Raw genomic sequence first — 24819 nt, 5'->3', positions numbered from 1 at the left:
AATCATGAGCGGAGGGCTTCTTTTGTGAATAAGAGACATTTGAATGCATCTGATTTGAGAGCCAACAACTGCCAAAGCACATTCCATGCACAATAGCCTGTGCCAATGGTAAGAATATTATCCCCATTTAGGGGCACCTGGGTGGCTCAGTCGGTTAAGGGTCCGACTTTGGCTCAGGTCACGATCTCACGGTTAGTGAGTTTGACCCCCTCGTTGGGCTCTGTGCTGACAGTTCAGAGCCTGGAGCCTGTTTCGGATTCTGTGTCTCTCTCTCTTTGCCCTTCCCCTGCTTGTGCTCTGTTTCTTTCTCTCTCAAATAAATAATAAAACATTTAAAAAATTAAAAAAAAATTATCCCCATTTTAAAGATAAGGAGGCTGAGGCACGGAGGGGTTATTGTGCCTGGGGTCACAGAGAAGGCAGACAGTGCGCACTCCTTCTTGCTGCGTCATATCCTTCATTGATGCTGTTGGAAGCAGGCTCAGATGATCCAACAGATCAGCATAATTTCTGGTCCCCTGGGAAGAGGCAGCTTATGGAATTTCTCCTCTTCATTTGGCTGTCTTGAAAAGCAGAAGCACTGAGTACTGATCTCAACCTTCAAACACTCTTCAAAACCAAGAAGCAAGACAGCTGCACTCCAAGGTGGGAATCCAAATTGTCCTTAGTGGCAGGCCCCATCAGGCCCTTGGTCTGTGTAAACTCTGTTCTCATCCCTTTGGGCCTTGCCCAGAAATTAAAACTGGTGTCCATATGATACGGAGAGCAGGAAATGTCCAAGGTCGGAACGGGACCCGTTTCTTCAGAGGCCCCAGGGTCCGGAAACTAAGGCTTCCAGTGTGAACTTGTAGGATAATCTTTTATAAGAGGCTTCTAAATTCCCTAAATGTGCTGGAATGTGGTATCATTGAACATGAGATTATATAAAAGAATGGGCTGGGTGTGGTGTGGATGATGGTGGAGGCCTGGGCCAGTGCCTCATGGAGGGACTATCTCAGTAATTCTATGGACGGGGGCATTCTTCCAGTGTGGCTCATGGCTTACAGATGCTTAGTTAAGGCCTGTTGACCCAGTTGTTCCGACAAGACTTAATTTTATGGAGGTATGTGGCAAAACCACTCACTTTTTCACGAGCCCTGATAGTGTTGAACAGGAAGCAGCCAGGAGCAGCTGGACGTTCACCTCCTGCAAGCTGCATCAGTGACCGTCCTGCAGGGTTCTGCCCCCCTGAGTCAGCCTACCCTGCCTCAGGGGGTCAGGCTGGTTAAGAGCTGCTAGAACCAAAATCAATTCAGTCACCCTCAGGTGATGCCCTAGCAGAGCTCCATTGGTAAATGCCACTTCAAACATAAGAAAGGAATAAAGGAGCGTGCAGTTCCTAGTAGAAATACTGTATTCATTTTGAGGACTGCTATGTTTTAAGGCAAATGTCACACATATAAAACAGTCAGAGATTAACAGTATCTGAACAGTATTTATGACAACATGTTAGAATAGCAGGGGAGACAGCTTCAGACAGCGAGAAAGTGGGATTTTCCCCAGCTGGGTCACTCCTGCTCTGATTCCTCTTGTGGACTGAAACACGGGGAGAAACACAGCACCTTCTTCCTCCCAGGAGAAGTGGGGCGATCATCAGGATTTCATAGAGAAGCACCCTTCTCCAGGCCACAGCATGCTACCTACTGCATTGCCAGTTTCGGGACAGAGCGTGTGCAGTCACTGGATGCACGGCTTTGATGTTTATATTTTGTGAAAGAATTCACTTTTAGAAACAGGAGAATCAGTGTGCAGAAGCCCTAAAACTTATGGTTAGATCACCTCTATCCAAACTCAAACTTGTTTAGATTGGAGCTAAAACAATGTGTCTAACACACATACACATGTGCATTTGTGTGCATATGTAGCCATGGATATATGTGGGAGAAGGAAAGATAAGATCTCTAGAAGGCAGAAAAATTGTGAATGTTCACTTGCGATTTGGGATCAGTGTGATTGTCTCTCTTTTAAAAACAGAAGGGGATCAACAACCAGCCAGAGTGTAAAGGTTTCCAGGCACCTCTCAGCTTGGTTCCTGGTCACTCCTGGCTTCACAGGGGACAGGAGAGACTTAGCTGGTTTAAAGAGATTTGGAGGGACTTGGGCCTCCCCACCAGCTGGACTGGCTCTGTGTAGCAGGGCTCTTCCCCACTCCTTCCACTCAGGAACACAACCCCAGTTTTAAAACGGAGAAGTCTGACTGTTTCTGTCCTGCCCGCCCATTCTCAGTACAATGGGACACACATCCTAACGTGTGTGTGTGTGTGTGTGTGTGTGTGTGTGTGTGTGTGTTTCGCTTCTGCAGGGCCTGGGTGACAGCAATGCCACGGCAACAGGGAAAATAAGAAAACGAAGGATGCCGACAGTCTGGGAGCCGTTGTGGCCTGTTGTGAGTGGCAGAGCTGCTGCCCGGGTCTTGGAGTCACACGGAAGTCAGGGACCCAGAAATGTGGTGGAAGGTGGGGGTGGCTGATTCAGGAACGCTTGAACGACATCAGGAGGTTGCACTTGATGCTATCAAATAACTACAAAGAGAACGAGGGGCATGATAGAAGTGGTTAATGCACACGGAGCACAAAGCCCTGGTCGTAAGAGATATTTTTACCAGCAGGATGAGGCCTCTGTGGAGAAAGGTATCACTTAGGTAAAAACTAAGAGCATTGGGGTGTCAGCACTTGATATCCAAGAACTGAAATGGTTGTTTTCACGGATTCACTAACTTTGCCTCACCAAATCCCTCTGAGGTAGGTAAGAGGCAGGTGACATCAGCCCCATTTTACAAATGGGGTAAAGTGAGGCCCAGGACTTGCTGCAGGTCACACCAAGGATACACACCACAGCCACAGTGAAATAGCATTCTTGTGCCTTTCAGTCCTCCCTGTCCCTGGCAACACCGGTCTTCTTTATGAAGCCTCCTCGCCTACATTCAAACCCAGTCAGTAGGCATCTGGAGGAAGCGGACATTTGGCTTATAATTTAAATCTTGATGTACTGGCAGGAAAAGAAACTAAGCCCACAGAAATCAGCCAAAGCTAGGGGGTCTGGGGACCTTGGAATGGGGGCATCCCACCCTAATTAGTGAGTGGGTTTGTGGTTTTCTTTTTGTCTTTGTTTTGCTGCAGTGCAGCATTTTAGGGGTCTGGTTGAATTATAATAATAGACTGATAAACCAACAAGGGTTCTGAATGTGATGACCATGGAGGAAGAGGCCCCTCTCTGCCTACTGCCAGATTGGAGTGGATGGGGATAAAGCTACAGTGTGGTCAGAGGCCAGGTCACAGAAGCAGCAAATTTCCCCAGGGGCTGGGACGAGAATAAGGATGACTGTGTGTGTGTGTGTGTGTGTGTGTGTGTGCGCCCGTCCTGATAGGGTGCATCCCTTCCCCTGCAGGCTACATGCCCCCTCCTTTCTCTGACCTCAGAATTTAAACTGTTTACTTAGTGCCCCTGACCAGAGACCCCCGCAGTGCTAACACCATCTAGAGTATTCTAACTTGACAACATGCAGTGCCTCCAAGCCCCCAAGCAACCAGTGAATCAGAAGCCAGCCACACCTTGCAACAGTACAAAATCTAGACACCTCGAGTCCCAGCTCAGTGAATTCCAGCCAAGGGTAAGAATTTAGGAATTTTTCCAATTACTCCGGCTCATGAGGCAATGCGACAGATGACTGTAAACCCCCTGGGTTTGCCCAGAGAGCACCCAGTGCAGAGCTGACTGGGCGCAATGAGGAGTACATGTTCCACATTCTGACTGCCAGGACCTGTGAGCCTGCTACGCACCCAGCCTGGCAGCTGGAGGGCGTGTTTCCAAACAGAGCACACACGGTTGCACCTGGACACGGATGAAGCCGAATATCAGAGTGCCCTGGTCTTCGGTAACCAGTTCCCACTGGGAAGCCCAATGCCTGTGCCGAGAGGTAATCCTCAAACTGGTGACTGGGCCAAAGCATTGCTTGGAGGCTAAAAGTCAGAGAGCGAGCGCGGTGTCTGGCATTCGGCAGCTGCACTAACAGGCCGGACACCGCCGCTGCAGGCAAGCCCAAAGCGAGCCCTGTCACAGAACCGACTCCTTGGATTCCAGTTCCGGGGCGCTGGCCACAGGGCCAGCGGGGTTCTGGTGTGTTACCAGGGGCGACGTCTCCTCCTCCGATTTGCAGTTGGGGACGGCCTCCACCTTCACCTCGCTCAGTTCCTGCTCCTCTTTCTTCATCGCCTTCTGATTTAGGTGGTGGAGAATGCCTGCACCCAGGGCGTCCCCTTCCACGTTTACCACGGTGGTGGTGCGGTCCCTGCAGGAAAAGACAAGGCAGGCCTCACACCGGTGCTGCGGTGACAGCAACCTGCAGGCCCTGCTGTTTTCTGGACAGCAGGCTACTAAGGGCACAAGCCTCACTTCACTCTAAACTGATTTTCTTTCAATATTTCTTATTTCGTGAAACTAATAACCTGATTGTGGAAAACCTGGAAGAAAGAGAAATATAAAGAAGAAAACAAAAGTCAGCCATCCATACCTCACAACTCTGAGAGAATCTAGTAACATTTGATCTGTTTCCTTCCAGTCATCTTCCTGTGTATGTATTTTTGGTAGAATAGACATCATCATATGAAAATCACATATAACTGGGATGGATAGTGTAGACGTGGTTTTGTATCCAGCTTCTCTCCCACTCTCAGTACACCGTGGGAACACCCCTTCTTTTTCTCACCTCAACACTGCGTCTCTGCTGAATGTTAATCTTCGTATGTATTCCATGGCGGTTGGCAAACACCATCTCACAGCACTGTCCTTTCCAGAAGCTTGTCTTCCCATAGATTAGCCCAATAACCTTCCTCTCTCCTGGGGTTCAGAACAAGTACAGTGCCCACTTTGAACACAGGGGAAAAGGTGTGAACTTGCCTGACTGACCCAGAGAAGCTGAGGGCTGTGGAAGCAGAGGCCACAGGGTGGTGGAGGGCTCACGTGACTTTAGGTCTCTACTGGGCGGCCCACCTGGAGCCCTATTTCCCTGTTCCTAAGTGCCTCTTAAAGGCCTGCCTTCCCCATGCAGAGGCAACTGAGTAAGAAAGCAGACGGGGCCTCTGATGCTCCATTCTGGTCCTGTCCCACTCACCAGCTCAGGGACTGAGTTCCATCTGATGAGCTGTCCAGATGATGCGGGTTTCTGCTGCACATTTCAACCTCATTGTGCTGAGGAGCCATAAGGATTCTGAGAGGCTCCTTCAAATTTCCAGGGCTTACACAAAGGGCTGGAGACCACCATTCCCAACCACAATGGGCAGAGCCGCAAGCCCAGTGCCAGGTTCCAGTTTAGATTATATGCCATGCCTGGCTCTGGCTAGCCAGGAGTGTCTTTCTTCACTAAGGTACTTGTTTACCACCATCCTGGAACTCTTCTATTCACTGTGGAGGTGCTAGCTCATTTAATCTTCAACACAGCTCTGATGTAGGTTGTGCAATTATTCCCACTTGACACGTGAGCACATTAAAACACAGAACAGTTCCAATTACACAACTAATAAATGGCAAAGCTGAGATGTAAACCCAGGTACCTGGGCTCCACGGCTCATTTTCTTATCCATATGTTGCTACTGTCCAACATTAGTAACTCAGGTGAACTTCCCTATAAAATAAGTATTGTTTATACTCAAACAAGGTATCACATGACTCAAGGAATCAGAACTCAGAATCAACACTCACTGTTCCGTGCCGTTACAGGAGCGCTGGTGATGGTGGTGCGAATCACACCTCCTTCCTCACTCCATTTCCTCTGCAGTCAAATGCTCTACCACTGAGCTGTACCCCCTAAGTCCGCTTCCTCTGAGCCCAAGCCACTCACATCAGCTGGGTTCATCTTCACTTCCCTCTCAGAAATCACTCCTTGGATGTTCCAGGCCAAGGACAATCATTCCCAAAGGCTCCTTGCAGCCAACAATCTCCATTAGACCCTGTGCCGCCTCGGCCTGCACAGGGGGCCCAGCCTGGGCCTTGGACCCCTGCTTTCCTGGATGCTCTGCCCAAGTTCTCAGTAATGACATTTCATGATCATTCATGGGCCTTTGTCTCTCATATTGTTTAATTTTTTCTAGCTCTAAATCTTGTCTTGCCAGCTCAACTGTAGGCTCCCTTCACAAAGCAGGGAGCATGTGTGAAGTTTCTCTGCATGCCCCAGGCCCTGCAGGGCACCGAGCTCCCAGGGAAGTCAGCACAGACTCTCTTTTATTTAGTGCCCTTAGGACTTGCTACTTACACAATCCAGTCCACAGCCAGGATCAGAGAAAGGTCATGAGTGGGCAGCCCAATGGCCTCCAGGATAATGGCGATGGTGAGGATCCCTCCAGCGGGCACGCCAGCTGCTCCAACGCTGGAGGCTGTGGCCGTCACTCTAGGGGGTGGCACAGAAGATTAGCCGTTAACACAGAACATGGTGTGGGCACAGAGAAATATGCAAAATATGGCAGCTATGGCTTAGAAACTGAAAACCACACAACCCTAGATTCTGCCGGCTGTGCCCTTGAGAGATGATTCACTCTCTTCAAGTAATGAATTTACGCTGTCGTTTTCCTAATGAGACATCCCCAAGTCATGGTGAGACTGGTATTCATGAGGTTTTCCGAAGGAAATCACACATGTGCAAAACCCCTCGAGTTTTGACCCAGGCCTCGAGGTGAAGAAAAGAATAGTGCGCTTACAGAATCGTGAAAATCTGTCCTGCTTTCAGCTCGATGTTGTTGAGCTGGGCGATGAACACGGTGGCCACACACTGGAAGATGGCCGCTCCGTCCATATTCACGGTGGCCCCGATGGGGAGGATGAACCTGCTGATCCTCTTGTCCACACCGTTGTTCTCCTCAATGCACTTCATCATGGAGGGAAGTGTTGCTGAGCTGGAAATGGAAGAACAACCCACCGTGAGAATAGTCCTTCCCAGCCAGGCTAATATATCACTCAGCTCAGATCCAGGAACAGAGCAATTAGCATTGTCCTCGTTTTTGGTCCCCGCACTCCGAAATCAGAGAAGAATAGGAATTGTTTCAAAGTTTCTGTCATGATGTGGGGTTTTGTCAATTCCCAAAGTATTCAAGATCTGACTCCCTAGATTTACCTGTTATTTACCTGTATACACCTGTTCAAAATACTTCAAGAAACTACACACTACCTCATGGTGCAAACTGTTCTCAAGAGAACGAAGAACTGTTTATTCATATGTGCATCTCCTATGTTGAATTTTTCCCCAAAAAAAGTAAAAGGCAAGCTATGATTTTTTTTTTCCTTTTTAGGGCAAGAAGTAGCAGTGGCTGTGAGTCTGGAGAGTAACTGTGTTCCTAGATAACTCGAAGGTCAAGCCCTACTCCAGCCCGCTCTGCAGGCTCCACAGAGGGTAGCCGGCACAGCTGAGAAGTAGATTTGTTTCTGTCTAAGCCAGAGAATTTACCTACCTAATTCTTTTTACCACTCCTACTGTGTCATATAAATAGCCAGTCAGGATGGGAGGAAACATGCAGTAGAGAGGCAAAAACCAAATGTATAAATGCAATGGGCCGCCAGCCTTTGAAAGTTTTTTTAACATATTTGGAAAGCCCAACTGTTTTGAAGGATTTCCAATAATGATAAGGTGCATCTTTTGTACTAAATTAAATAATCCCACAATACTGTGGATGACGCATGATGCCTTGGTCTTATTTTCTAATTCATGTATCCAGAGGTAGAATTGGGGAGGTGTCATTCTGGAACTTCCCTGTGGTGAGTTTTGAGTTAAGTGGTTGCCTTCTTTTACTCAGGCAAAGGTCTTACTAATTAGGGTGAGGACCCACAACTGGGTTAAATAATGATTCGACCTCTAAGGAGCAAGAAGGAGGAGGGAATGAGGCAATCCCTCTTTTTGGCAACCCCAGAAACCCACTTCCATAAAACTGTGGGACTGGTAATTTGAAAAAACCAGACAAGATCAATTAAGAGTTTTCAAGAAATTAAAATATGTCGAGATGTTGGTTGTGCATCACCGACTGGGCTCTGGTCCCACAGTAATATGGCTCCGAGCAGCCAAGGCCGCTTGAAACCGACTCACCTGGAGCACGTGGCAAATGCTGTTGCAAACGGTGTGAGGAGGCCCAGGAGGAACCTGAATGGGTTTTTTCGTGTGAACACAAAATAAATAAGTGGCAGAACAATTCCTCCATGAATAAAATGGCCCAATATGGATGTGAAGATATATTTTCCAAGGCTGGTCACCAGCACAATGATGTCTTTCATTTCCAAAATCTTGCTTCCAACCAGGAACATGATGCCCACAGGCACATACCTAGGGCATGAGCATAGGGTACTTGTCAGTAAGAGTGACGTGATGATGGGGCTGGGAGATGCAGACCCTTCCTGATACACAACACAGGGACTTTCAACTAAGTGGTCTTCATTTCTTCTTAGGATAAGCCTAGGGGCTCCTGACTGGCTCAGTCGGTAGAGCATGCAACTCTAGATCTCAGGGTAGTGAGTTCATGCCCCACCTTGAGTGTGGGACCTGCTTAAAAAAAAAAAAAGAAAAAATGAAGCTCTCCCTAGTATGATTCTGAGGAATAGAAAAGGATGGGCCCATTTTATAGGCTGTGAAACTAAGTAAAATTAACATGATAAATCACCAGGGATAAGAGAGTCAGGACCAGAACCCAGACTTCTTTCCCCTTGGGTATATTATGTTCTTAACAGAGGGATGCTACCAACCACCTGGGCTCCTTAGTGGAAAGCCAAGGAACTCCTCAAGATCAAAGCCTCTGGGACTGAGAACCTGACTTTCAGCCTTGGTCAGGCTTGTTCTGAGAACTTAGAAAAACAAAAGACTAACACCTATTTTGTAGAATTGCTGTGATACAGAACTGAGCCAAAGCTGGGACTTTTGTTAAGTTTTAAATTCCTTGTGGTTTGCAAAACATGATTCCGTGGGAAAAAGTCATTAACAATGACCCTCAGGGAACACTCCTCGAACGTGAAGATTTTTTTAATGGCAAGATGGGAGGAAAAAAGGGAAGAAATGAACTATGGGAGCTACAGAAAACAAAAGTCAGCTGTTTTGAAGTTAATATAAATTTAGGAAGAATTTTATAACCATTGACTTTGTAAGTTTCAATTACATAAATATAATGTCACATAGTTCAAATGTGAAAGTGTTCAAAAGGATGAATAAAGTCTCCCTCCCACTTCTCCCTGCAAGTACTCAGTTTCCTTCCCTGGAGATAGCCAATGTCACTGGTTTCTTGAATTTTCTTTACAGATATTCTAAGCAGTATTATTAATTTTAAATTCCATAGCAACTCATGAATGCACTGAACTTTCAAAAAATTGAACACAGATTAGGCCAAAATCCTCTTTAGGCACCACCCTCATGCCAGACTCCTCCTCAGAGAACTACTTTGCTTACTATGCATTTAGATACATAGGTATGTATTTAAGACTTTTAAAAGTATTATTTACTTACTTACTTACTTACTTACTTTATTTATTTATTTATTTATTTATTTATTTATTTATTTATTTAGAGAAGGGGGAGAGGCAGACAGAGGGAGAGAGAATCCCAAACTGGCTCTGCACTGTCAGCACAGAGCCTGACGTGGGACTCGAACTCACGAACCGTGAGATCATGACCTGAGCCAAAATCAAGAGTTGGATGTTTAACTGACTGAGCCACCCAGGCGCCCCCAGGTAAGGCGTTTTAAACCCTAATTCTGGTGAGATGCGCTTACTGGGCAACAGATCGCCACTCCAGTCAGACACACAGCAGGCTCTGCCTCTGTGACTAGTACCTTGAACTAAAGGAATGACTATAAATTGGTTTCCAGATTGAAAGTGTCTTAACCCAAGAACATCACTTTCTTGAATAATCTCCTGTAATCTAAACTTTTGAGAAGATTTTAGACCAAAAAAATAAGCCAGGAAAAGAACCTGACATGTGATGAAAATACTTTTTCCTTTCTGAAAATATTTTTCTCCCCAGAACAACAATAGTCATATGAAGGGTCATATTTGCAAGGATAGAGTCAGATTCTGGAATTTTTGGTTGGGGAAGATAAACACCACCAGTGGGGGCTCTAGACTTGGCCTCCCATTAATGATAAACTTCACTACCAAATTCCAGGCTTCTGTCCTAAAATCTGCCACCCTAATGCTATCTGATAGAAGTTCTGGGATATTTAAGGGTTTACAATAAGGAAAATGCTTTGTGTATGAAAGGATAAACTAAGTTTTTTGACAATGTATGTGTAGAAGTTAAAACCCACAGAAGTTTGACTTGAGTAAAACAGCAAGATAAAGCTTATAAGGAATAGGTGCTGGAATTATAGGATTTCTAAGAAACCATTTGGAGAGATCTGGTCCAATTTTTACTTGTTAGCCAGAATCAATCAAATGGTTTTTATTAAACAACTGCCCTTTTATTGATGTCACATAAAGAAACATTTATGTAAAAAGAGACGATTCTAAGTTTATATATGCGTGGGATGAAAATGAATTTGTCCTCCCAATATTATAGTATATTATAATAGTATATAGTATATTATAGTAAGGGGCCCCTTTGAAGCCTGAGGTGTATGGTTTTAAGATAAATAAGCCTTATTTTACATAGCAGATAGCAGATTTATGGAGCTGATTGACCCACAAGATGGTATGGGCATCCTATATGATATGGATAATGGCAGAAACCCATAAATAAATCACCAGTGACAGAACCATAAGGGGTCACCGTGGGTGGTGAAGAAGGCACAGGTAGCTATGGCACATTCCTGATTCTCTGAGACTGGGGACGTGAGGAGAAACCTTTCCACCTCCACCACTCCCTCTATCAAGTCTGGCCTAAGGTGCGTCAACCACAGATGGAGTTCTGAGCCAGGTTGGCCCCACAGGGGTGACCTCGGACAGTAGACTGGGATTCTTTTCTGGATGGCAGGAGAAATGAGAGGGAGACTAATGCATAGGCCAAACTTACCACATGATCCATGACACCAGCACCATCGTTGCCTCATTGAAGGCATTGAAGAAACGGATGAGCTCTTCTCCTTCGGAGCCGAGTTTCTTTAGGGCCACTCCTAACACCAGGGCAAAGAGGACCAGTCCTAAAATGTTCATCCCTTCGATCTCGGTGCCAATGGGGACCTGTGGGATCAGAAGGGACAGAGGATCTAAGTTTATAATCTATGAGTGAGAATTCAAGTAGAGGTCAGACGATCACTTCAAAGGGTTGCTTTTAGGAGATCCGGTTAAAATAACATTGTATATCAACTACACTTTGATGATAAATATAAAAAAATAAATTTAAAAAAATAAAAGAGCTGGTTGGTGAAAAGTTTCTTCAGATCGAGAGTCAATGATGGTAATTGTGCCTCCCAAATGTCCACAAATTCTTTGTTGCTAGACTGTTGTGGTGGCCCTCCTAGCTGACAAATTTCACAAAAGATTTTCAGGATCAACGTGGATATTTTTAGGATATTCTTTCCTAAGTCACTGACTTAAAGTATATAGACATACTGTATTCCTTTCTTTTTCCCCATAATGCTCAATTGCACTACTACAAGCATATATTGGAGTAATGTTTATTCCATCAAAACACACCATGAAATTCTGAACAGGAAACATATGTCAGCACGGCAAAAATAGAATCAGCATTTTTACCACAGATCTGAGTTCTAGTCCCAGCTCTGATATTAAATGACTTCTCAGACTTTCAGGTTCTTCAACTGTTAGATGAAATGAACTGGACTAATTAGTAGTTTTCAACTTTTTTTTTTAAGTAGAACTTTTCCTCAATCAAAGAAAGACTGGGATAACTCAGAGCCCCTCAGCCCTCAGAAGCTGTATGTGTGGGGGTGGGGAAAGGGTAAAGTACCTGCTTCTTCCCATGACAGCTCTGGAGAAGCACTGAATAATCCTCAAGGTCCCCTGTCCCTTCCAGCTCTATCATGAAGGCTGGGACCTCACCCAGTGTCTGGCCAATAATAGCTGCTCCAAGAACATGTGTGAATGAATGATGGCAATAGTGAGTTAAGGCCCCAAGATAAGTTCTATGTGTAGAGGTAGTTATATTTTATTAGTTATATTTCAGGATGGCAGAAGGGGTGTTATAATATATATATATATATATATATATATATATATAATATAAATATATAAAATATATTTAATATATTTTAATATATTTACATATATAAAATATATTTAAAAATAGATAAAATATATTGAAGAAAGGGGATATTAGTTCCAATTCAATGAAATGGATCTACTAAAGATTCCAATACTACAGATGCTGGCCTTTGGCCATGTTGGTAAATAACCTAAGGAACAAACCTAATGTATGTTCTTCAGACAGTTCATTCAAACACCAGAGTTTTCAACCCTGCTGAGGAAAAGATGCATCACGTAAGCTCCTGCAATTAGAAGCATTATTTGCTTTATAAGTCATTTGCCACAAGTGATCTTATAAAGAGTTTTACCTTTTCATGGGTTACGTTTCCAGAGCTCGTGTTGTGGGTCATCTCTCTATAATCAGTTGCATACTGGGAACAAGAGAAAGAAAAACCCGCTGTTAGTTCACAGGTGAAGACCAATCAGAGGAAGGGAGATGACTGTGGGGCCTCTTGTTATTCCTCACTATTCACTCCAAGTGTTCTCAGAATTCCTCACTCGGTTGGCCTGACAAGGGCCTATGAGAACTGTACAAAAGTTACTTAAGGCCAAGGCAGCATACACCCCAAGAGGCCTCTGCATTATTCAGGGACCCACAGCGTTAGGGACAATGGTTTGGAGGAGGAGATCTGCACAATTTCATCCTGATAGTTTGATATTTCAAACAGCTGACACTTTATGTTACTTGGAGAACATTAATTTCATAATGCTGAAGTTTACTTTTCAATGTCTTATTTTATTTTTTTAATTGATTTTTTTAAATCTTTACTTATTTATTTTTTTATAGAGAGCACAACGGAGAGGTAGAGAGAGAGGGAGACAGAGGATCCGAAGCAGGCTCTGCACTGACAACAGTGAGCCTGATGCGGGGCTCAAACTCACAAACCGCAGAATCATGACCCGAGCCAAAGTCGGAAGCTCAACTGACTGAGTCACCCAGGCGCCCCTATTTTCATTCATACATTTATGCTCCACTTTGTTCCAGAACTTGTTTGAGCTTGACTGCTTTTTCAACATCTACTTCTAATTTGTGGCCTCTACTCTCCAAAGCAAAGGATGTGAGGCAAGATGGCATTTTCTGGCTAAGTCATCTGGGAGACTCACTTATAAGTACAATGACTCTCCAAACTCTGGTCCTACAGTTGACTTCACATACTTCTGCCTGATGCTCACAGCTGTCTCCCTGTGGTGGTATGCACAATTGAATGGAATCCGTTATAAAACACCTTTCCTGACCTCTTCTAAGGACACCTGGCTCTGAACTGTCCCGAGGAGCCCTTTAGGGTATACTGCTTTGTGCCTACTGTTGATGAGGTCTGGTTTCTTTCAGCTTTGATTTATCAAGCTTTCAGACAGACAGAGGTGTTCAGCTGTCCTGTGATTAAGGGTGACAGGGGAAACAAAACCCACCCTACACCTTCTGCGACAAGCACTGAAAACTCCATAAACCTTTTACTTTTTTCCTATCTCACAGTATAAATACAAGCCACAGCTGTGTTTACATGCAGTTCTTAAAAAGAGAGGGGGGGGCAGTCGGTTAAGCAACTGACTCCTGATTTTGGCTCAGGTTATGATCTCATGATTCGTGAGATCAAGCCCCTCATTGGGCTGTGCATTGACAGTGCGGAGCCTGCTTGGGATTCTCTCCCTCTCTGTCCCTCCCCAATTCACGTGCAAGCTCTCTCTCCCTCTCAAAAATAAACAAATACACCTTTAAAATAAATAAAATAAAAATAACAGAGAGGGAGAGAGGGCTGTAAGTAGAAACAGAAACGTTTGCTTGGAAAAGGTAATGAGATTAGTCTATCTAATGTAGACCTTTATATTCCTTCTCCTCACAAAGCAGGACTATAGGGACGTTACTTGCAGTCTTGCAAACATTAGAGAAAAACAGAAACAATCTGTCTATCAATACGGGACTGACAGAAAGAAATTATGATATGCTCATACAGTGGAATACGGCCATTAACATGCAGAAGGATATTTACTGACATGAAAAATGTTTATCATATGCTGCCTTAAAGCAGAGATTAAAAACAATATGTGTAGTATGTGTACATACTATTAAAATATGTAGTATAATTATTTTTATTTTCAAAATGTGTGTGTGTGTGTGCACATGCAGAGAAAAAACATATCTGAAGGATGCATACCAAAATGTTAATGGATATCTCTAGGTAGTGGTTATGGTGATTTTTAGTTTCTTCCATATTTTTCATATTTTGCACTTTATTTTTTTTGCATTAGCATATATGACTTTTATAATCAGAAAAAAAGATGAAAGTATATATATCTTTCCCAGGTGATACGAAAAGATGATGGAACCAGGGGGATATTTCAGGAAACCTTTCTGTTTTTTGTGGTTTGGTTTGTTTTTACTCCAGGGTCCCCTCTATAAAAATGTAAGCCAGCGTACCAAGTTTTGTTAACAATACTACCCGGCCTGTCCCGCCTTACCTAACTCTACAGCCGAATTTATACACCACCCCAATCAAAGTTTCCCGTTCTTAACAAAGCATCAAGCCTTACCGTGCGGAAAGTGGCAACCACAAGATTTGAGGGAAACAGGTTTCTGTTGGAAAAGAAAGCACTTTGTCAGTGTTCTTAAGATTCAGCATTCAAAGCGTCTGCTCTAAGATGCCCATTCCTGACAGCTCAACACACAATGTTCCCTCTCTCTCCACCTCCAGAAGTTACTGTGGCCCCTGCTTGACCCAGGCACCCTACTATGCCTTGGCTGCTGGGCCACAATAGATGCTCTGAGAGCACAGAGTCTTATGCTCATCTCCCTCGTGGTACTCCAGGAAAACCATAGCACTCTCTTTTCCCCAAGAAGTTAAGCCCTATTGCGGAGGTTTTCAGCAAGAGTGGTACAGCCCACTGGTGAAATCCAAGGGAGTGTTTTCATTGTCAAAATAATTGGGGGGCATTCCTGCAGTTGGGGGAGTGTATATAGCGGAAGGTGCCAGGTCCCAGCTATTCATTCTACTGAGGCCCTCACGTGGCCCTCACGCTGTCCAAATGTCCTATATACCTGTAGATGAAAACCTTATTTATAATTACCTCAGCCTAAACCAACTCCAAAACAAGGTTGGTTTTTGGGTTTTTTGCACAATTTGAACTTACACTGAATTTTCCAGAAATGCAACTACTGTGTAAAATGTGGGATAATTTTTTGCTTTATTCAGAATCTTGCAAAAAATTGTTCATCTTTCTGGAAAATCACATCATGAATGGCAAATTGTAGGATCTGAGTCCTTAATTACCCACACAAGTATCAAGTACCAGCCTGCATTTACAGCTGTCTCATTCACAGTGAATGTAAATTGAGAAGCAAGCACCTAACCACTTTGTTTCAGGATACTTATGTATTAAAACATATTATTTTTTATTATACATTACTCTCCTTTTATCTTTTTATATTACTGCTGAGTCATGTTGATGCTTTGAGATTATGTGTGTAGGTAAATTCTATTTATGGATTTCATTTCAGGATGAAGAGTTTTATAAAATATTTGTCATAAAAGGAGGGCAATAGAACTGATCAAATTAAGCTAGATTTTGAAACCAAAATCTATTCAGGCAAACAGTTTTTACTGAGAGCCTCCTTTGGATCAGGCTCTATGCAAGATGCTGGTCTTAATATATAACAAAATTCCAGTGACATTTCCCTGTCCGTTGGTTGTACCACTTCCTTTAAGAATAAGTCTAGAAGAGGGGTGCCTGGGTGGCTCGGTTGGTTGACTGTCCGACTTTGGCTCAGGTCACGATCTCACAGTTTGTGGGTTCAAGCCCTGCATCAGGCTCTGTGCTGACAGCTCAGAGCCTGGAGCCTGCTTCAGATTCTGTGTCTCCCCCTCTCTCTTCCCCTCCCATGCTCATGCTCTGTTTCTCTATGTCTCTCAATAATAAATAACCGTTAAAAAAAAAAAGAGTAAGTCTAAAAGAGTGAACCTCTCCAAATCATCCTTTACAATTTATGTCAAACTTACCCAGTAATTCTAACTTCTGTGGTTGAATTGTTTCCCTAGCACTGGAATCTCTATGCAACTATTTGCAACGCATTTGGTTTCAGAGGTAGGCAGCTCTGACTGCAACCCGGCTTGGCAAGCGGTCTAAGATAGGCTCCTGGAAGTCACATCTTGTGCAATGCCCTTCCCTTCAGTGTGAGCTAGAAGGACCTCCTTCTAGCCAGTAGAATACAGCAAAGGTGATGGGGTGTCATTTTTCAAGATTCAGTTACATAAAATCGTGGCTTCCTTCTTGCTATTAGACTTTATTGCAATTCATTCTTTATTAAAACTCATTGAACTGTACACCTAAAATGGGTACATTTTATTGTACCTAAATCACATCTCAAAATTGCTTAAAAAAATAAAAAGATACAGTGCTAACTGCAAAGAAGATTTTACAACCATAAAAATGCATACTTTCAATGGGATGACTCAACTTTCTATATCTCAGCTCTCAGATGTGAATCCCTGGGAAGGCACCACGTGGGGGCAGTGAGATGGAGCTCATGCATCCACAAAGTCATTCTCCTCTCCCTTGGTCCCTCTGGTCACCACAGAACATGCGCAGTCCCTCTTGCCCACACCAAGGGCAAGGAGCTGAGATTGTGGCAGTAAAGCAAAACATTTCTCTGCGCTCTTGACAGATTGTGCCTTTGGTGTTGTAGGTGGGGGGGAGTGGGGGGGTTGGTATATAGATACAGGTGCTATAATTTAAAAGTGTCAAGTCCAGGGGCGCCTGGGTGGCGCAGTCGGTTAAGCGTCCGACTTCAGCTCAGGTCACGATCTCGCGGTCCGTGAGTTCGAGCCCCGCGTCAGGCTCTGGGCTGATGGCTCAGAGTCTGGAGCCTGTTTCCGATTCTGTGTCTCCCTCTCTCTCTGCCCCTCCCCCGTTCATGCTCTGTCTCTCTCTGTCCCAAAAATAAATAAACGTTGAAAAAAAAATTAAAAAAAAAATAAATAAATAAAAGTGTCAAGTCCATACTAAATTCAGAGAGCCAAGTCAGACCAAATCAGGAGAGTGAATGGACAAGCCTTTCCAGTGCTATAGGAGTCTTTGGGTACACTACTTAAACAGAAAAACCGGTGTGGGCTGAGGCTGAACTGCTGGAAGGAGAACTTCTGTCAGCGGTAGCATATGCTCCCGCAGCTCACACAGTGAAACACTTCAAAGATGTTTCTTCTTTATACATTGGGTACCGTTTGCTCTTCTGATCCTATTTGTCAAGGGTGGTCTGCATTTCCCTGTCCTATATGAAAAGAATGGAAAACAATTTACTTTTGCTTAGGTATATTTTTTGTTCCAGAAATATTTCCTTTTATTTAAGTTCAAAAATTCTTTACCAAATTTATGAAAATTTCAAAGACTCTTCAGAACAGGATATGGCACGGTATGTGCGCCTGCTATATATTTATTATCCTTAGTGTTTATTGTTAGAGTCCGTTAACAGGGACATGCCCCTTCAGATCTTGCTACCCCCTACAAGGCTGGGAGCAGAGGAAGGGCTGGGGGTCCTGGGCTTGCACTATGGTGACAGTAGGGGGCAGGGGGAGTAATCTACCCTCTTCCTAAGGCCCATATCCAATTTTAGATTCCAGCTAGTAAGGTTACTGCTGGGCCCCCGGGGTGGGGGACTTTTGGGGAAATGAGGCTAAGAACAGCACTAATTCTCTGTAGCAAGTAGCCTGAGGGCTGTCCTTGAGGGGCTGGGACACTTGAGAATATTAGCAAGACACTCCAATATTCACTCATTTAATACTCATAACAAGTGTAAGTAGTAGATATTATTATTAGCCTCATTTTACAGATAAGTAAACTGAAGCACAGAGAGGCTAGCTGACTTGTCCACACAGCTAGTAAGTGGCAGAGCTGGATTCAAACCCAAGTCTGTTTTTATTTGTTTGTTTGTTTATAAGGTTCATTCTTGACAGAGAGAGAGAGAGAGAGAGAGAAAATGGGAAACAGAGCACGAGCAGGGGAGGGGCAGATAGAAAGAGAGAGGGAGGCACAGAATCCCAAACAGGCTCCAGGCTCTGAGCTGGCAGCACAGAGCCTGATACGGGGCTCAAATTCACCAATCGCAAGATCATGACCTGAGCCAAAGTTAGACATTTAACTGACTGAGCCACCCAGGAGCCCCCTTCAGTGTCTGCTTTTAATCACCACCCATGTGGCCTCTCCGGGGGCTCTTTTCAGTCTCAACTATTCAGGTAGCCTCCTGGGTGGCAGAAGGAAAGATGTCGGGTTAAAACCTTTTAGTGTTTGTTTTTTTAAAACAACAAAGTGTCACCTTTTCCCTTTAGTGACTACTTAGGCTGAGAACCCTCGGTTAATTTGGATCCTTGTTAGATTTGCTAAGAGCCTTCATCTTGCCTATAGAAGAGAGACATAGGGCATGGGTCAAACAACCTGCTGTGGCCCAAAAGTTAAAAGAAATTATTCACTATTCACTGTCTTGACTGTGATCTCGGGGCTAATAATAGAGCTCAGTCTGATAGGTTTCTTTGCAGCTATTAAAGAAATGTGTTTTTTGCAGAAAGGCATCCTATTCACACCAGTCCTTGAAAGGAAAAGGAAGTCCTTTACGTCTCCCTCTGCAAAGGGAAAGGCTTGTAGCACTATCCACTGTTGAGAAAATGAGCACGAGGAAAAAAAAAAGCCTAGAAAACTGAGCAACAGGCAAAATCTCATTTGTGTTTACCATGCACATGGCTGCACCCTGCTACACTTTTGCAAAAAACAGTGACCCAGGTCCATTTCTCTGGTTGCCAGTGCAGACAGAGCCCTGGGCCCAAGAGCTGTTCCTACCTGCTACCTTTGCAGATAAGCCTCTGGCTTTCCATTTGGAAACTACAAATTTTAGCACCCAAAGGAATGTTAGGAGCCAGTTGTCTCAGTCCTTCCCACTTATACCTGAAGAAAATTGAGGTCAACTTTGGAGATCACAAACATATAATGCAGGGAGGAACAAAACTGGAATGTCAGGGAGGATATGTGAAGATTTCTGCTCCCTTTTAGAATGTAAGGCTCTTCTGTGTTTAGTTTTCACTTTTCCACATTTTCCAAATTTCCCATAGTGCTGATTCTATCAGTCCAAAATATAGTAACTGTTCACTTCTTTTTCTCCAAGCTCGTGTGGTTCCCAACACACTTAAAGACTACATTAGCTTCAAGTCCTCCTCGGCTGTCCCCGTCTGTTTACTCTCGCTTCTTTCAGACTACGAAAAGAGGGCCATCCCCATAGAGTCACGTGAAACAAACAAACAAAAATCCCAATCGCTCTTAATACTGCTCCATTTATAACAAGAGCAAGCATATATTGGGCGAGCCCTGTTCTAAGAGCTTTACAGACATAACTCATTTAACCCTCAGAACAATCTTCTGAAGTAGTACTTTCATGATGGCCGTTACAAAGATGAGGAAGCTATGACACAGAGGTTAGGGACATGCCCTAACACTCATGATCAGGAAGTATTGTTAGGGACCAAGAAGTTCCATAATTTTTTTAAATTTATTTTATTATTTTTTAATATAATTTATTGTCAAATTGGTTTCCATGCAACACCCGTGCTCATCCCAACAGGTGCCCTCCTCAATGCCTGTCACCCACTTTCCCCTCTCTCCCAGCCCTCATCAACCCTCAGTTTGTTCTCAGTATTTAAGTCTCTTATGGTTTGCCCGGAAGTTCCCTAATGACTGAGTTCCTGATAACCTGTTTCTTTCTCTTTGGTGCCAAAACCATTTCATTTGGGATGGAAAGTCACAGCTCAATCACTTGGGTCACATCCAGTTCTGAGAGTCCTGTATGGTTCCAGGGCCTGGGCACAGGGCTCTGGGCTGCTCATCCCTTCTCAACTCTCAAAGGGCCTGCTACTAGCAGTGCCTCACACCCACTTCCCAGCCCGTTATTTCTAATCCACTGTGCGTTGGAAAATCAAACCACTCAGTAATGGCATTCTGAAAACCTTCTAAAAGTTCCAATGAATATCTATTAGCTTCATTTCTTTCTGGCTTGTAGCTCCATCTTGAGAAAAATTCAAAATCTAGGCAGAGAGACCCTGTGGGAGTTGTGAGGCCCTCACCACCAGGAAAGCTCATGGGCTTTAGCAAAGCCTTGGCAGCAGCTGCACGAAGTCATCAGAGACTTCTCTCTGGTATTTAAGTTCTGGGCCCTTACCCACTGAGGGCCTGCTGGATAACTGAGGTGTTTTTGCTGGCAGTCTCATTTCATTCACTGCCCACAGGCAGACAGGACCACACCCTGCCTTTGCCAAGAAACACGCCCAGAATCACATAAAATCAGCATCTGTGGGGTTTCTTTGGAGGAAGCAAATTTAAAACTTCTACCCAGAGAGCGAGGAAGCATTTAGACATGGCTCAGAACTCAGTTTCCTCTCATAAGCTGCTCAACGTCAAAGCCAAATCTGAGCAGCAGTAAATAGGCTTCTCTTTGCTGAAGAGGCTCAGATCCTCTGTTTAGAGGAAGTGGGCATTGGCCCTGACCCAAATTATATTCTTACCTGATTCCCATTTGGCCCAGAGCAAATATTTCTGAGATGGTCAGACTAGACCAGCAGCATGGCATCATTACTATGGCATTTTGACTGGGGGAAGGGGAGAGTGGGAGAAATAGAGCCCTGGTACACAAGACCCGTAGTTTCTTTCTTTCTTTTTTAAAGTTTTTTTTTTTTTTTTTAAGTGATCTCTGTACCCAACATGGGGCTCGAACTCACAACCCTGAGATCAAGAGTCGCATGCTTCACTGAGTGAGCTAGCCTGGCGCCCTGACCCATAGTTTTTCTAATCCCTCTTTTGGTAAACCACCCTGTGACCTTGAGCAAATCACTTAATCTCTCTAGTCTCAGTTTCCTCAGTCGTAAAATAGGATCATACCACCTGCCCTACCTTTATCCGAGAGCTGCTGGATTAAAGGAGGTTGGCTGTTGGAAGCATTATGAAATGCAACCTATTCCCAACAAGCCACAACAAAGGTTCTCTTAGTCCTTTCCTGCAGTCCAAGTCACTGAAAAGTCTGCACCAAGACTGGTCAATAAGCCATGATGCTGGGCCACCATTCACTTCAGAAGCAGCTGCTGTAGGGGCTTGGATCTAAAACTAGAAAACCATGATCAGGAAATAAGATGTCCCTTCTGGGATGGGTGGTAATAAAGTAACCCCTCACCTTAACTTGCCCCATTTTTTGGCCACTGTCCCTCTTTTGGAGAGAAAAGAATGCTACTGAGCCTCCTTATGGGATACCGCCAGCAGGTAAGGGCTGGGCATCCACATTCCCTTCCCTGGGCTACTGATCCCTGCAAAAGAGAATCCTTTACCCCCCCACGCCCCCCAACCACCTTCCCTCCCAGGGAAAGCTGACTGATATAGTACTGAATGTAATGAGCCAAAGGCAGTCTCAACCTCAGCAGACTTTGTTTTCAGTGCCCTATTTAAAAGTTCCAAAACTTTAAGGATCTCTAAAGACTCCAAATATTAAGCTGCCAGATACCAGAGACTGCGATCGTATCAAAGTCCTAATGGGCCACCTCCACCTGCCCTTTTGGTAAGAATTTTTTGGTCCCTCTCATCAGACGTCTTGTTTTTTTTTTTTTTTTTTTTTTTCAAATACAAGTCTTGGACTTCCTGTTGTTATAGTTTCAAATGAACACACTCTCTCTTAAGTGGCAGACAGTCATCACATTTTCCAGAGGGAGCAAAGGAAGTAGCAGGAAGTCAAATCACTTTGCCCAGGGTTTGCTGTTTTTCACGGCCTCAGCAACGTGGAGCTTTGCTTCGTGACTCAAGACAAAACACACCTCCAAGGCTCTGAATCTAGAATTATCGGAAACCTGGAGAGGGAGCCAGCTGAGCTCCTCACTCAGCTGAACCTGGCCAGGCCAGAAAATGCCTCCAGGGTGCAGTTTTCCCATCTGTGAACTCTAGGCTAACAGAGAAACCAAGAGATGCTGAGGCTTTGGATAATCCAAAACAACAGAAACAACACTGCATCTCAAGGGATAAAATGCAACTTCTAAGGGTCACAAAAAGCAGGCAAAACTTCCTCCCATCTAGAACTCACTCTTCCAGAAATAAAGCTCCTTGAAACTCACAATACTCTACAGTGGTCCTGACTATGGGGTGAACAGCAACCTGTCCCAAGCCACCAGAAGAGTCAGGTTTCTGGGCAATGGGTCTCATACAGCTAACCCCACCCTTGTTATCCTTGGGACCACTGACAACTCTTCAAAAATTGCCACCATCCGTGTGCGTTGGTGGTATAGTGGTGAGCATAGCTGCCTTCCAAAAATGGCCACCTTACTCTCAGCCAAAGGGCTGAAACAGGGACGGCCAGACATTACAGGTGAGGATGACCCAACAAGCACAATTTAACCAATGCTCCCGGAAGTTTTCAGGCACTGTGCAGATAAAATGGGGTGAAGATATCCGGCCTGATTGGAACGTTTTTAATGGTGAGGGTGGCCAGAGAGTTTAAGGAGTACAGTACAGGTGAGACAGCTGCCTCTTCCCTCACACACACTCGTACCTAACGGTGGGGCTGGTTCTTGGCTATAACATGCAGACGGTATTTTCATATTAAAAAAAAATGTTAAAGTCCACCAGCAGCCAATTAAGAATGAACTCTTAGCAGTATATGAAGGTGATATGTGTGTGTGTGTGTGTGTGTGTGTGTGCGCGCGCGCGCGCACTGGAGTGTATTTGAGAGCTGGCATTCCTCACTGTGCACTTGGCGAGGTGGGGGAGCGTTACCTGGCCAGGTCGAGGAAAGAGTCCACTGTCTCTTTGGGGACCGGAGGGGACCCCGACTCTTCCAGCCCCAGGTCGCTGGACCGAAGGGTCTGCGCGCCAGACCCAGGCTTGATGATGAACGCCAAAGCGACGGCGAGCGCCGAGGCGCCAAGCGTGGTGAGGCCGAAGTAGGCGATGGCGATGCCGCCCAGGCGCCCGAGAGAGCTGGCGTCGAGGGAGGCGGCGCCCGACACTAGGCTGCAGACTACCAGCGGCAGGATGATCATGCGCAGCATGCGGAGCAGCATTTCGCCGGGGAAGGCCAGGTAGGCTACCTGCGTGCGGCTGAGGCCGAGCCCGCGCAGCGCCGCGCCCAGGCCGGCGCCCGCCACCACTCCGGACACGGTGAACAGCACGAGCGCGTTCCGCCGTAGTAAGCCCACGCAGCGCCGCGCAAGTCCCCCCGCGGACCCCGGCGCGCCAGGCCCCGCCGCAGGCCCCGCCTGGGTGCCGTCCAGGTAGCCGTTGGTCTCGCTGCTCTTCTCCATGGCGGTGCCCGAGGCCCTGAGCTGTTGGAGGCGGGGGACTTTGCTCTGGGATAAGACGAGGCTCTCAATGAACGGATCAGGCGGAGCTGGCGACGTCCGCCAGCTGTGTCCCGCCGGTTTTGGGAGGCGGCCCGCGGAGAGCTCCCGACCTGGGCGCAGAAGCAGGTGTGGAAAGGGCCAGGAGAGGCGCGGGAGAGAGGGCTGGAGCACCGGCCTGAGTGTGTCGCGCCGCGCCCAACCTTCCCACAGCGGTCGCGGGCTGGAGATGATGCAACGCGGGAGCCGCGAGAACGGACGCAGATGGGAAGAACCGAGGGAGTTGGGAGCGGCCCGAGCCCGCCCCTTCACACCCGCCGCCCCGCCCCCCGCGACTTCGGCCAATCAGCGTCCGGGATCCGCCCCCGCGCGCCCCTCGCCCTGGCTGCCGGCGCGGGGGGAGGGGCGGCCGGGCGGGGGGCGCTGCTGAGGCCGCTGCTGAGGCCGCTGGCCGCTGGGGCGCCTGCCGAGCGGGCCAATCCGGGCGCCGGCTGCCGCCTCCCGGCCCCGCTAACTGGTGCCGGCTTCGGGTGACCTCGGCGGGCCGCGGCCTGAGGGACGGCCGACGCTCGTTGGCACCTGCCGGGGCCGCTCGGGTCGGCCGGGGTCTGGGCCCCCAGGGTCAGAGGGCCGGGGAGAATGTGGAACGCAGCGGCGTTCACTGTCCTGGGGATTGGGGGAGGGGAGGGGTTCCCGCCGGGGTTGGTGCTTTCGCCCCCGCGCGGCCCCGCGGGCTGCGGGAGAATCTGACAACCTTTCTTGCCAAGGCGCTGCGCGCTGTAAGGGGGCCACGGACTCCAGGAGTCCTGTACCACAAAGCACGCCGGGGTGTCCATCTTCTGTCCCTGAGACAGGAGATGGATGGCTGGATGAATTAGAAAAACCTTATCCCAAGTTCATTAAAGGCTCTAACAAAGATTCACCTGTAAGTGAAACGGAGCTCTGGGTGGCACCAAACCCAGCGCACGGGTGTGCCACTGCGCGCGCTAGCGCTCTCCGAGGCGTGGGGCTTAAAGCCTCCGGTATAGGCCCGGGGTTACCCGGCAGCTGTCTGCGGTATGTGGGCTGAAGACGGAAAACTCTTCCAGAATCCACAGCTCTCTCGCCCTGACTTCCAGTTGCGTTTCTACCACGTAGAAGCCACTAGGTTTTACCCTCTTCCATCTCTTGGCTTCCAGCAGTCTCAGGAAACCAGTACATATAGTGGTTTAGCCAGCCTGCAAAGATGGTTTCTAAATGTTAACATCCGATTCGTTTCCTTTTTATTTTAACTTTTATT

At 46.1% G+C, this 24819-nt stretch overlaps 1 protein-coding gene across 1 annotated transcript; it reads right to left on the bottom strand.

Moving 5' to 3' along the window:
- Positions 1 to 1375: 1375 nt before the first annotated feature.
- On the bottom strand, positions 1376 to 23818 carry SLC1A4 (solute carrier family 1 member 4). Its single transcript, XM_030310711.1, has 8 exons — positions 22978 to 23818; positions 14731 to 14773; positions 12510 to 12572; positions 11009 to 11175; positions 8105 to 8338; positions 6729 to 6923; positions 6287 to 6421; positions 1376 to 4327 (listed from the first exon to the last, which is right to left on the bottom strand). The coding sequence occupies exons 1-8, from the start codon at positions 23502 to 23504 to the stop codon at positions 4093 to 4095; spliced, it is 1599 nt and encodes a 532-aa protein (XP_030166571.1). The 5' UTR covers positions 23505 to 23818; the 3' UTR covers positions 1376 to 4092.
- Between the last annotated feature and the right edge of the window lie 1001 nt (positions 23819 to 24819).

Source organism: Lynx canadensis, chromosome A3 (assembly GCF_007474595.2).
Source record: "Lynx canadensis isolate LIC74 chromosome A3, mLynCan4.pri.v2, whole genome shotgun sequence".
NCBI lineage: Eukaryota > Metazoa > Chordata > Mammalia > Carnivora > Felidae > Lynx > Lynx canadensis.
The sequence above is the reverse complement of the archived record's forward strand: the minus strand, read 5'-3'. Positions and strand labels throughout refer to the sequence as shown.